Raw genomic sequence first — 14,259 nt, forward strand, 5'->3', positions numbered from 1 at the left:
CTGCATACTCACCAGACATGCCACCAATTGAGCACGTTTGGGATGCTCTGGATCGACGTGTACGACAGAATGTTCCAGTTCCCGCCAATATCCAACATTTTCGCACAGCCATTGATGAGTAGTGGGACCACATTCCACAGGCCACAATCAACAGCCTGATCAACTCTATGGGAAGGAGATGTCATGCTGCATGAGGCAAATGGTGGTCACACCAGATGCTGACTGGTTTTCTGAGCCCCTAAATTTTTTAAAAGGTATCTGTATTCCCAGTCATGTAAAATCTATAGATTAGGGATTAATTCAATTTATTTAATTGACTGATTTCCTTATGAATTCTAACTCAGTAAGATCTTTGAAATTGTTGCATTTTTTATTTTTGTTCAGTGTAGATAGAGTATGTAGAAATGATAATGGACCTAGGACTATACATTCTCAAATAACTGCCTTTTTTCTTGCCAGCAAATTGCTTTTGACTAACAAATTGTTCCGGGAAAAAACTGCGCCCCTCCGCTGAATTTTTAAATCCCGATGTGGCTCTCAAGCAAAAATTATTGCCCACCACTGGCCAGTGGTGTAAAGTACTTAAGTAAAAATACTTTAAAGTACTACTTAAGTCGTTTTTAAGTCGTTTTTTGGGGTATCTGTACTTTACTTTACTATTTATATTTTTGGCAACTTCGCTACATTCCTGAAGAAAATATGTACTTTTTACTCCATATATTTTCCCTGACACCCAAAACAACTGCCTCTGACCTGGCAGACTCACTAAACACAAATGCTTCATTTTTAAATTATGTCTGAGGGTTGTAGTGTGCCCCTGGCTATCCGTCAATAAAAATAAATAAAAAAGTGCAGTCTGGTTTGCTTAATATAAAGAATTTGAAATTATTTATACTTTTACTTTTGATACTTAAGTACATTTTAGCAATTCCATTCCAAATACTTTTAGACTTTAGTAGTTTACCGGGTGATTCACTTCAGTCATTTCCTATTAAGGTATCTTTACTTTTACACAAGTATGACAATTGAGTACTTTTCCCACCACTGCCGCTGGCCTAGGCCAATATCTGAAAAATATGAAATTTAGGACATCAGACCAGAATAAATATGACAGTGGGCCTAAACCTTTAATAGCCTTTATCTCCATAATGTATGTAGGACTATTGCTTTGAAATATGATTAGGCCTAGACATGCTGGTACAGTAACGACTATGCCACGTATAGGCCAATTCCTCTTTTCAGTTGCTAAATCTCAGCACTTTGCAATCTCTGACATTTTACCTCAATCCCACAAACTAATTGGATAGCTGAGCCAAGGGTCAGTTCTGTATGGGAACCCTACACCATGGGATTACCAATTAAGTGTACGGTACAGCTATCAGCACTATTGTATGTGTTGGGTGTGCTTGTTGATGATTTGCATGGAGTATGAATGTTGAAGTCAATCCATGTTTGGATGTTTTATTTAATTTATATTTTTGATGAATGGCTCTGGTGCACACAGTTGTTCCTTAACTCTAGCATTGGAACATAATTGTAAGCCTCTGCATGGTGACACTGCCAAATGATGACACACCCTATGTTGGGAACAAAATTGATTTTGCCTGTGTCAAACCAACTACAGAACTGACCTAATACAGTCCACGTACTCATAGGACCTACATTAGTAGATTTACTGTAGGCCTAAACTTAGTCTGCTTTTGAGTTCAGCTCCATGCCCAAGCTAACAGGCATTGTTGATCTAATCACTAAGTGATTGGCCAAGCGTAAGCTGAATAATTAACGAGTGCACTGGAAGAATCTCCCAGGCGTCCATGCTGTAACTGGGTCACCGCCAAACACCCAGCAAGCCCTCTGTCCTGAGAAACCACAAACACACACACACTTCTGGGAAGCTGCTAACTAGGAGAACAATCACTGAGTGATGCTGTACAATGGAGCTCTCCAGTCACCCCTCACACAGTGACAGATCAAACCTCTAGGGGCTGGTGTGACGGGGTGTATTTCACGCTCCTGTTCTGACTGCTGTTGTTGGGAGTCATTGTTATGCCACCATCAACAGCTGGTACATGCTTGGCTCCCTCAGTTCACCCACTAAAAGCATTTTTGAAATATAATTGGTCTCAAAATAGGCCAAATAGTAACTATTTAGGTGACCAGAAATGGCTAGCTAAATGTTTAGCATTAGTCCTTGATTTACAGTGTAATTGCACCATTGTTAGCAGCACTCAATAACTATTTTGCCAAGCAAAAACTACACTTCATTCTTGATTGTACACTTTCAGTTTGTGAGAGCCCAAGTTTTACTGAAGTCCCCTCTGAAGTCACCACCTTTGGCTCCCTGTCAAAATGACTCAAACTCTGCTCTCAAGTGGAGAGTCTCTCTGGAGATATACCTAGGTCCTGTTCCCTTTATATGGCAAATCCACTTTTACAGGATCTGTCAATCAAGGGAATAACAAGACAATGGAATGGGAAAACAAGCACACACTAGGGTTGCACACACTTACATGGTTGGATGAATGTTGCCATACAATTTTGTATATGCCTATACTTGTTTATCTGAATGAAGTAAGAAGCATGGCATGTTTATTCAATCAGGGATGTACAGAAGGTAGACTTGTAGATAGATCAATAGCTTCATACTTTATTAAACTACCCCACAAGGGGAAATTCAGTAGTATTTTGTTGTTGGCATGCATATCATCAGGCTTCTACCTCCTGACTCTTCTCCTCTTTCCATGTTGTGCAGAGCCCACAGGGTAGCTGTAGTTAGCCATGGAGGATGGGAAGCCAGTGTGGGCGCCCCACCCCACCGATGGGTTTCAACTGGGCATGATCGTGGACATTGGAGCTGGCGTCCTCACCATCGAACCATTCAACCGGAAGGGCAAGGTCAGTCAGACTTGGCACAGTTTAGAACACGTGTCAAACCCATTCCATGGAGGGCCGAGTGTATGCTGGTTTTAGCTTCTCCCTTGTACTTATTGATCAATTAAGGTTATTGATTTATTTAGGAACTCCCCTCACCTGGTTGTCTAGGTCTTAATTGGACACAAATTGAAAGGAAATAACAAAAAACAGCATATACTCGGACTCAGCCCTCCATGGAATGAGTTTTACACCTGTGATTTAGAATGTGTCTGCTTATGTTCTGTATTACATACGCGTCACACAATCACTCCAACCTGTATTTTATTTATACATTTTTATATACATATTTTTTTACTTTTTACCCCTTTTTCTCCCCAATTTCGTGATATCCAATTAGTAGTTACAGTCTTCTCCCATCGCTGCAACTCCCGTATGGACTCGGGAGAGGCGAACGTCGAGAGCCATGTGTCTGAAACACGACCCCGCCAAGACGCACTGCTTCTTGACACAGTGCTCGCTTAACCCGGAAGCCAGCCGCACTAATGTGTCGGAGGAAACACCGTACAGCTGGTGACCGTAGTCAGCGTGCATGCGCCCGGCCCACCACGAGTTGCTAGAGCACGATGGAACAAGGATATCCCCAAACCCTCCCCTATCCCGGACGACGCTGGGTCAATTGTGCACCGCCTCATGGGTAACCCGATCGCGGCCAGCTGCGACACAGCCTGTGCTCGAACCAGGTTCCGTAGTGATGCCTCTGGCACTACGATGCAGTGCCTTAGACCGCTGCGCCACTCAGGAGGGCCGAATCATTGTTATTGGGTCACTAGGTGAATAACGTAATGTCGTAATTAGGGCTGTGATGATACCGGTATCGCAATATTTTTTACATGGCAAAAATGAAAAATGAAAACCTGCTGTATGTAAAATATTGTGTGCTAAAGCTTGGAAAATAAACAAATGTGACTGGATTTCAACATAATGTTTGTTTTCAACATTAAGGCTGTTTTCCAAAGAAGTTATATCCACTTTATGTCTTGTTTCCTTGCCACGATACTAACGAGTATCATGATGCTGGTATCGTCCCGGCCCTAATCGAAAACCTAACCTCTGTTGACCCTAGGTTCATTACAAGAGCTGAATTTGCTACCACATGATGGTATCAGTGTGGGTTAGATCCTTGGCTGGTACACTGCAGCATGTTCCCCTTTCAGAAAGCACTTGACCTGAATTACAGAGATGTTTGAACAGATAATATGATAAATGTAAGAGTATGTAAAACAACCCTGCGCTATATCAGTGTCACTAACAGAGGCAATCAATAAATAATGGGAGCAACAGCAGCAGAAAGTGTGGGGATTGCGTTACCTGGTGGAAAATATCATTTAGAGGAAAAAGAGCCACCTCATGCACTATACCTTATGTCACTCCCCAGTGCTTTGCTTTCACTGAATGAGTTCTCCAAAGCCTGAGTGTATATACAGTTGAAGTCGGAAGCTTACATACACCTTAGCCAAATTGCCTTTAAATTGTTTAACTTCGGTCAAACTTTTCGGGTAGCCTTCCGCAAGCTTCCCACAATAAGTTGGGTGAATTTTGGCCCATTCCTCCTGACAGAGCTGGTGTAACTGAGTCAGGTTTGTAGGCTTCCTTGCTCACACACGCTTTTTCAGTTCTGCCCACAGATTTTCTATAGGAATGAGGTCAGGGCTTTGTGATGGCCACTCCAATACCTTGACTTTGTTGTCTTTAAGCCATTTTGCCACAACTTTGGAAGTATGCTTGGGGTCATTGTCTATTTGGAAGACCCGTTTGCGACCAAGCTTTAACTTCCTGACTGATGTCTTGAGATGTTGCTTCAATATATCCACATCATTTTCCTACCTCATGATGCCATCTATTTTGTGAAGTGCACCAGTCCCTCCAGTAGCAAAGCACCCCCACAACATGATGCTGCCACCCCCGTGCTTCACGGTTGGGATGGTGTTCTTCGGCTTGCAAGCATCCCCCTTTTTCCTCCAAACATAACGATGGTTATTATGGCCAAACAGTTCTATTTTTGTTTCATCGGACCAGAGGACATTTCTCCCAAAATTACGATCTTTGTCCCCATTTGCAGTTGCAAACCTTAGTCTGGCTTTTTTATGTCGGTGGCTTCTTTTTTGCTGAGCGGACTTTCAGATTATTTACATATTTTTTTATTTTACCTTTATTTAACCAAGCAAGTCAGTTAAGAACAAATTCTTATTTTCAATGACGGCCTTGGAACATTACTAGTCCAATGCTCTAACCACTAGGCTACGTGCCGCCCCATTATGTCGATATTGGACTCGTTTTACTGTGGATATAGATACTTTTGTACCTGTTTCCACAAGGTCCTTTGCTGTTGTTCTGGGATTGATTTGCACTTTTCGCACCACAGTATGTTCATCTCTAGGAAACAGAACGCGTCTCCTTCCTGAGCGGTATGACGGCTGCGTGGTCCCATGGTGTTTGTACTTGCGTACTATTGTTTGTATAGATGAATGTGGTACCTTCAGGCGTTTGGAAATTGCTCCCAAGGATGAACCAGACTTGTGGAGGTCTACAATTTGTTTTCTGAGTCTTGGCTGATTTTCTTTTGATTTTCCCATGATGTCAAGCAAAGAGGCACTGAGTTTGAAAGTAGGCCTTGAAATACATCCACAGGTACACCTCCAATTGACTCAAATTATGTCAATTAGCCTATCAGAAGCTTCTAAAGCCATGACATCATTTTCTGGAATTTTCCAAGCTGTTTAAAAGCACCGTCAGCTTAGTGTATGTAAACTTCTAACCCACTGGAATTGTGATACAGAGAATGATAAGTGAAATAATCTGTCTGTAAACAATTGTTGGAAAAATTACTTGTGTCAAGCACAAAGTAGATGTCCCAACCGACTTGCCAAAACTATAGTTTGTTAGCAAGAAATTTGTGGAGTGGTTGAGAAACGAGTTTTAATGACTCCAACCTAAGTGTATGTAAACTTCCGACTTCATCTGTAGCTAGCTAACAGCATGGTTAGTTAGCTAACTCTTGTTCAAATTGGCAGTTTGAAGTAGAGGTCGACCGATTATGATTTTTCACGCCGATACCGATTATTGGAGGGCCAAAAAAGCCGATGCCGATTAATCTGCCGATTTTATAAAAAATAAAAAAATATAAAAATAAAAAATACATCATTTTTTTTGTTGTTGTAATAATGACAATTACAACAATACTGAATGAACACTTATTTTAACTTAATATAATACATCAATAAAATCAATTTAGCCTCAAATAAATAATGAAACATGTTCAATTTGATTTAAATAATGCAAAAACAAAGTGTTGGAGAAGAACGTAAAAGTGCAATATGTGCCATGTAAAAAAGCTAACGTTTAAGTTCCTTGCTCAGAACATGAGAACATATGAAAGCTGGTGGTTCCTTTTAACATGAGTCTTCAATATTCCCAGGTAAGATGTTTTAGGTTGTAGTTATTATAGGAATTATAGGACTATTTCTCTCTATACGATTTGTATTTAATATACCTTTGACTATTGGATGTTCTTATAGGCACTTTAATATTGCCAGTGTAACAGTATAGCTTCCGTCCCTCTCCTCGCTCGAACCAGGAACACATCGACAACAGCCACCCTCGAAGCAGCGTTACCCATGTAGAGGAAGGGATAAACTACTCTCAGAGCGAGTGACGTTTGAAACGCTATTAGCGCGCACCTGGCTAACTAGCTAGCCATTTCACATGGGTTACACCAGCCTAATCTTGGGAGTTGATAGGCTTGAAGTCATAAACAGCGCAATGCATTGCGAAGGGCTGCTGGTAAAACGCACGAAAGTGCTATTTTGAATGAATGCTTACGAGCCTGCTGCTGCCTACCATCGCTCAGTCAGACTGCTCTATCAAATCATAGACTTAATTATAACATAATAACACACAGAAACACGAGCCTTAGGTCATTTAATATGGTCGAATCCGGAAACTATCATCTCGAAAATAAAACGTTATTCCTGTTACATTGCACAACCTTCAGTGTTATGTCATAATTACGTAAAATTCTGACAAATTACCCAAAGTGTTGCATATACCCTGACTGCGTGCAATGAACGCAAAATGACACAATTTCACCTGGTTAATATTGCCTGCTAACCTGGATTTCATTTAGCTAAATATGCAGGTTTAAAAATATATACTTCTGTGTATTGATTTTAAGAAAGGCATTGATGTTTATGGTTAGGTACAGTCGTGCAACGATTGTGCTTTTTTCACAAATGCTCTTTTGTTAAGTCATCCCCGTTTGGCGAAGTCGGCTTTCTTTGTTAGGAAGAAATAGTCTTCACAGTTCGCAACGAGCCAGGCGGCCCAAACTGCTGCATATACCCTGACTCTGTTTGCAAGAGAAGTAACACATTTTCCCTAGTTAAAAGAAATTCATGTTAGCAGGCAATATTAACTAAATATGCAGGTTTAAAAATATATACTTGTGTATTGATTTTATGATGGGCATTGATGTTTATGGTTGGAGCAACGTGTACCTAAGCGATTATATGCAACGCAGGACCGGCTAGATAAACTAGTAATATCATCAACCATGTGTAGTTAACTAGTGATTATGATTGATTGATTGTTTTTTATAAGATAAGTTTAATGCTAGCTAGCAACTTACCTTAGCTTCTTACTGCATTCGAGTAACCTCGTGGAGTGCAATGTAAAGCAGGTGGTTAGAGCGTTGGACTAGTTAACCATAAGGTTGCAAGATTGAGTCCCTGAGCTGACAAGGTAAAAATCTGTTGTTCTGCCCCTGAACAAGGCAGTTAACCCACCGTTCCTAGGCCGTCATTGAAAATGACAATGTGTTCTTAACTGACTTGCCTAGTTAAATAAAGGTCTAAAAATTAAAATTGTAATCGGCATCCAAAAATACTGATTTCCGATTGTTATGAAAACTTGAAATCAGCCCTAATTAATCGGCCATGCCGATTAATCGGTCGACCTCTAGTTTGATGTGACTCAAATATAATTGTTTTGCATATCTGATTCAAATCTTCTTTTTTTATCTTGCAGTCTGAACAGCCAAAAAGCAAATGGAATCAGATATTTCAAGCCGACCTTCGTAGGTGGTTTGAAATAAGATACAAATCTGAATCCTGGTCATGTAACTTGTCTGAAAGGTCCAATCTGATTTATTTGCCTACAAGTGGTTTTTAGACTAATATTTGGCATATCTTGTTGCTTGCTAGCTACTCTGTTGACAGTTTTGAGAAGAACATGTGGTAGCCAACTAGCTTGTTAATTGTTTACAAATAAATTACTGAATGTGCTAGAAAGCTAAACAGTTGACTGCTGTGGTTAGAAAAAAATTACTTGTTTATAATGTTGGATCATCTTATGCTTTGAGGCTTTAAAAGTGTTCTTACTATGATTTTGAACATTCAAAGCAACTTGGAAACGTCTATGGAAGGCATTGTTGTCCCCTTAGCTTGCTACATAACTTCTGAGTGATAGGGAGCACCACCACCTATCAGGCTAAACCACTGCACACACACCCGTTGTTACTACGACAACTAGCATAGCCATGTCAGCAAATGAGTGCTGTCTGAACACACACACACACATCTGATTTGATCACTTCTAACATACTGTTTGGACAGTCAGTATTCCAGCATTTTTAGCAGTAAAGGAAAGGTTCACCTATTTTTAATATTTTATTGTTTTTGTGCATCTCTGAATGATGATCTATCGATTCCCTGGGTCATTTCATGTTATGTGTATCTGATAGTCCCAAAATAATATCAAAAGGAAGTTTGTTCTGAAGTGTCTCCTATATCTGAGAGATATAAGAAAGATCAGGAAACATTTTTTTTATTTTTTTATTTTTTTTTACAGGTATTTAACCCTATATGTTTGGCAACAACGGTGCATTCTGAAAGTATTCAGACCCCTTCACTTTTTCCACGTTTTGTTATGTTACAGCTTTATTCTAAAATTGATTAAATCGTTTTTTCCCTCATCTACACACAATACCCCATAATGACAAAGCAAAAACTGTTGTTTTTTTTTAAAGATTTTTGCAAATGTTTTAAAAATGTCAAACTGAAATATCACATTTACATAAGTATTCAGACCCTTTACTCAGTACTTTGTTGAAGCACCTTTTGGCAGCGATTACAGCCTTGTCTTCTTGGGTATGACCCTACAAGCTTGGTGCACCTGTATTTGGGGAGTTTCTCCCATTCTTATCTGCAGATCCTCTCAAGCTCTGTCAGGTTGGATGGGGAGCGTCGCTGCACAGATATTTTTAGGTCCCTCCAGAGATGTTAGATCGGGTTCAAGTCCGGGCTCTGGCTGGGCCACTCAAGGACATTCAGAGACTTGTCGCGAAGCCACTCCTGCATTGTCTTGGCTGTGTGCTTAGGGTCGTTGTCCTGTTGGAAGGTGAACCTTTTCCCCAGTCTGGGGTCCTGATTGCTCTGGAGCAAGTTTTCTTCAAGGATCTCTGTACTTTGCTCTGTTCATCTTTCCCTCGATCCTGACTAGTCTCCCAGTCCCTGCTGCTGAAAAACGTCCCAACAGCATGATGCTGCGACCACCATGCTTCAGTTCAGACGCTACAAATGGTTCGGACGCTACAGACAGACGATGGCAGATCGTCTGTACAGACTTCAGATGAGTCTCCTGGCACTTATGGAGGTCATAAAGCAAAACGGAAAACACCATTGTTTTTGTGAGAGTAATAGAGGGGTTTGTAGGCCATAGTTTGTAGCCAAACCGTTTGGACGCTACAGACAGTTTTGTGAGAACAGCGATTTTCGGGATGTCTCATGGTTTGACCAACACCGCTCTACCCCTGTCACATTTCACCGCAGATCCGGAAGTGCGACATAGGCGGAGCGGGGGATTGAGACGCATCCAATGCAAAAATAACATCTCTATTTTAAACTAACACATTTTATATTTTTTTATTTGCGAATTAGAATTCCACGGGGGTGGGATTGTAAGGGCTGCATTATGAACAAGGCTTTACTACCCTCTGTTTACTTTTTATCCTTAACCAGAAACCATTATGAACTGTTTAACAGCAAAACAGGCCCAGAACCAGTCATTAAGGGATACAGGGCCTAATTGAACAACATTCACTGCTCACTTCTGCTCATTAAATCACAGCTCTGCCTATGATCCTCTGTCAGACCGGGGCTAGAGCATCCTGGCTATGTCTTGTTAGCGGGGAGTAATGCTCCCATTGTTGTTGGGGTTGGCAGCTCTTTATTAGCCGCTGCACACAAAGCTTATTCTGTTTTTGCTTACATGCTGTTTGTGCCAGTGGGGTAAGCAGCTTAGACACACACACACAGACGCGCACATACCTATACATACGTAGAGCTCATAAAATGATCTGGGCAGGAGTGGGTTTAGGCCTGTCACAGTGTGTATAAGGTGTTGTAAATACACAGCTGGGTTCCCACAGTAACAGTACAGAATCAAGTCTGAGCTCATATCGCTAGCCAGGACACACAGCTCGTATCCTGTTTCCCTCCCACTAAATTATTCAGCCTGCCATGTCCCTGCCCTTGTTTCTCGCACAAGCAGCTTGTTCCTTTCAATTTACAGTGCCTTCAGAAAGTGTTCGTCCTTTGACTTATTACACATTTTGTTGTTACAGTCTGAGTTCAAAATGGATTAAATGGGATGTATTTTCTTACCCATCTACACACAATACCCAATAATGACAAAGTGAAAACATGTTTTAAAGTTTGTTGCACATTTATTGAAAATTTAAATACAGAGACATTTACATAAGTATTCACACCCCTGAGTCAATACTTTGTGGAAGCACCTTTGGTGGGGGTTACAACTACGAGTTTTTTTGGTTAAGTGTCTAAGAGCTTTGCACACCTGGATTTTACAATATTTGCCCATTCTTTTAAAAAAATCTTCAAGATTTTTAAGCCGATTTTAAGTCAAAACCGTAACTGTATACCGTTTCTTTTTATCCCCCAAAAATCCTAATCCTTGCCGATGACAAGCATACCCATATCATGATGCAGCCACCACCATGCTTGAAAATATGAAGTGGTACTCAGTGATTGTGTTGGATTTGCCCCAGACATAATAATTTGTATTCAAGACAAAAAGTTAATTTCTTTGCCAATGTTTTTTGCAGTATTAATTAAGTGCCTTGTTGCTAACAGGATGCATGTTTTAATCTGTACAGGCTTCCTTCTTTTCACTCTATCATTTAGTTTAGTATTGTGGAGTAACTACAATGTTGTTGATCCATCCTGAGTTCTCTCATATTACAACCATTAACCTCTAACTGTTTTAAAATCACCATTGGCCTCATGGTGAGATCACTGTGCAGTTTCCTTCCTTGTCGGCAACTGAGTTAGGAAAGACACCTGTATCTTTTTTAGCAGGCTTTCTGTTAGGAAAATGTGGCACCGTGACCGGTAAGATTTAAATTTACCAGCCATTTCAGAAATTTACCGGACTCATATGCATTTGGTGCATAACCCATTAGGGTGTCCACCCACTGTGCTTAGAATGACAGAAACCACATTTAGATGATGGTAATGCATCTTAACAGAATATGCAACTCATGTAATGAAGCAGCCAAAATGTAATTTGCGGGTAAACACTATTCTAAACAGCTCACCTGATAGGCATGACAGAGATGGGGAATCTAAAGATGCAACAACTACGATGGGTTGCTAATATGACTAGGATTTTGCCTTTTGGCTTCTGAACAATGAAAGAAAGTTGATATAAAAACCAATAGAACAAGAGAGAAATGACATTGCGGTGGGTCCAATAGGGAAGTAAATGGAAATACATTTGCCAAGATTATATAATTTCAACTGTCTATGGAAATAAATAAAATCATTCAAAATACTTTAGCTTAGTATTAGCTTATTTAATATTTTTTTTAAAACAATGCTGTGGATTGTTTCAAATTGCAAGCTCGTAGGCCGATGCCTGTTTTGGAAGGTCGCAATTTGGGCAGTGCGCGTGGCAGTAGGCCTAGCTGATTGAATGGCGACTGTCAGTGAAAAGCATCTAAAATATGTGTGAAGATGATAATGTTTCTTGAGTATAATATAAAATGATCAGAAAAGAAGGGGAGGGGTGTGTGGCGAAGATATAGGCGAGTCTCTCCAGAATGGCTCAGCTGTCTCCCACCAATTCTTACGCATTCATTGAGGGAATTGTTTGGACTTTGATAGATTTTTTTTTTTAATCAATTCCCCTTATACAGTATATCACTAATTGTAAATGTACTGTTAATTCCCTTCATTTGGTTACATTAATTTCTGTTAATGCATGTATTAATTACAGACATTTACCATTCTCATTCTCTGAGTGGAAACATTGTTTGCAGAGTTCACAACCTGCTACACTTGTGAGAAACGAGTTTTGGTTTATTTCATTACCATAATTTATGAGATTTGTCAATTTGTTTGGAGTGCTCCATATGAGCAATCAGCATGTTTGGTTTCTCTGTCCTGATAATGTTGAGGGAGTGCGCGCACCTAGCATTACATCCATTATCAATGAAAATATAGTAAAACTATAGTTCCTCACAGTAAGCTATTTGAAAAATCTTTCCAACAATCTCCCCGTCGATAATCACCAATCCCCGGTGTGAAAGAGCGATGGAAGGCCTACTGCTGCATAGGGCTGTGCGGTATACCGTATTTTACTATATACCGGTATTTATGCACGGACTGGTTTTTACTTTACCTTCTATAGCGGTATTTGAAGGTTTGGTTTGTTAAATGTGATACGCCGTGTGCAACGTCCATTTGTATAGTTTACTCCGCTACTTGAGTCATGCCGCTTTCCACACAGACCTGGTCCCACCTCCTGTCACTCAAGGAGCGCATTTGTTGTTGCTTGACCACGATACACTTTCGTTCAGTCTGCATGGTCAATGCAGCACATGCAACAATGTTGATGACAACGATGTTGTTTCCACTTTGAGCTTAATATAAATCCACAAGCGTTCTATAACTACAATATTAGTTTGTGTTTCTTACATCTGCAAACAGCTAGTTTGTATTTTCTTAGCAAGTTAAACTAATTCGTGTTAGCCACTAATGCTAATCGCTAACTAGCCAATTAAAAGTACTGAGTCAGCCTGATACCAGTACTGGTGGAGGCTTAAATCAGCATGTTGTTTGTGCAACAGTATCTTCTAAATCAAAGAGAAATAGGCGAAGCATGAATATGTTGGCTATATGAATAAAGATTTAATGTAGACAAAGATTATAAGGTCCCCTAGGAAACACTGAACATCACTTTGGTTCCTACCCTGTCACAATAACTCGTCCATGGCATTTTCATTCGTTGTCGTGTCAAACAACACTGTATTCAAAGTTCCCACTATTATTTATATTCTAACTATAGAATTAGAATAAACATTCTATTTCCATCACCCAAGTGTTTTGATCTAAATCGCAAATGCAACATTTGGTTAAAAATAAGGCCTAGTTTTTTTGCAGGAAATGCAGCAAATTACTTCAGGTTCAAGTTGAATTGAACAGTATAAAACAATCAGAATGGAGAAACACCAATTGAAATAATTTTGAAAATATGTGTTGCCACCCTTGGGTCACGCACTGCTCTTAAAGCAAATGTAGAACTTTTATTTATAAAAAACGTCAAATACCATCATAAATTTGAAAATACCATGATATGATATTTTGGCCATATCGCCCAGCCCTACTGCTGCATTGGCATATAGGCTATGAATTCCATACACTCATTTCTTTAGCATCTAATGGATCACAGCGTATCAACGTGTCTACATGGCAGAGGCTGGTGATCTCACATTAGTTGACTTTTAACTTTTACATTTTTATCATTTTAATTCAGAGTTTATGATTAACCACGTACAATGATTTTGAAAAACGAAAATGTAATTATTCAAATGTTCCATGAAAATAATAACTAGCGCACAGAATGGTATAAAAGGTAGGATAAATTGTAAGCTTCCCCAAACTTGAAACGCACGGCTTTTGAAGCCTTTATAAATAATTGCCTCCACGGTTCTGTGGTCAGATTTTGCCTATAGGCTACTTTGAAGCAAGGTAAGGCATGCCTCAAAATATGAGATAAAACATTCAGGTTTCACAAATTTAAATCAATTTTCAAATGCATGCTGCCTCTAGCTCACATTTGTAAACTGGTGGGTGACACACTGATAGCCTGTTGCCTGCACTTGAATGTTGAATGGGAGGCACGCTTCAATTACCAATTGAGAAATAAAAATAGTACCTTTTTTAATCGTGCACCAAAACTGTTAGCCTCTCTAGGGTATGTGGGACGAAATCGTCCCACCTACTCAACAGCCAGTGGAATCCCGTGGCG

At 39.9% G+C, this 14,259-nt stretch overlaps 1 protein-coding gene across 5 annotated transcripts in view; it reads left to right on the forward strand.

Moving 5' to 3' along the window:
* The window catches only part of myo6b (myosin VIb), a 96,644-nt gene that overhangs the window by 6,901 nt on the left and 75,484 nt on the right, over positions 1–14,259 (forward strand). For all 5 annotated transcript variants that reach the window (XR_003869575.1, XM_029713963.1, XM_029713964.1 and 2 more), the window contains exon 2: positions 2,753–2,895. Coding sequence is in view for 4 of the 5 variants with exons in the window: in XM_029713963.1 (XP_029569823.1) it covers positions 2,779–2,895 (117 nt within the window). In the remaining variant the exon portion in view is untranslated. The remainder of the gene's footprint in view (positions 1–2,752; positions 2,896–14,259) is intronic.

The sequence above is a fragment of the Salmo trutta genome, chromosome 25 (assembly GCF_901001165.1).
Source record: "Salmo trutta chromosome 25, fSalTru1.1, whole genome shotgun sequence".
Lineage (NCBI taxonomy): Eukaryota > Metazoa > Chordata > Actinopteri > Salmoniformes > Salmonidae > Salmo > Salmo trutta.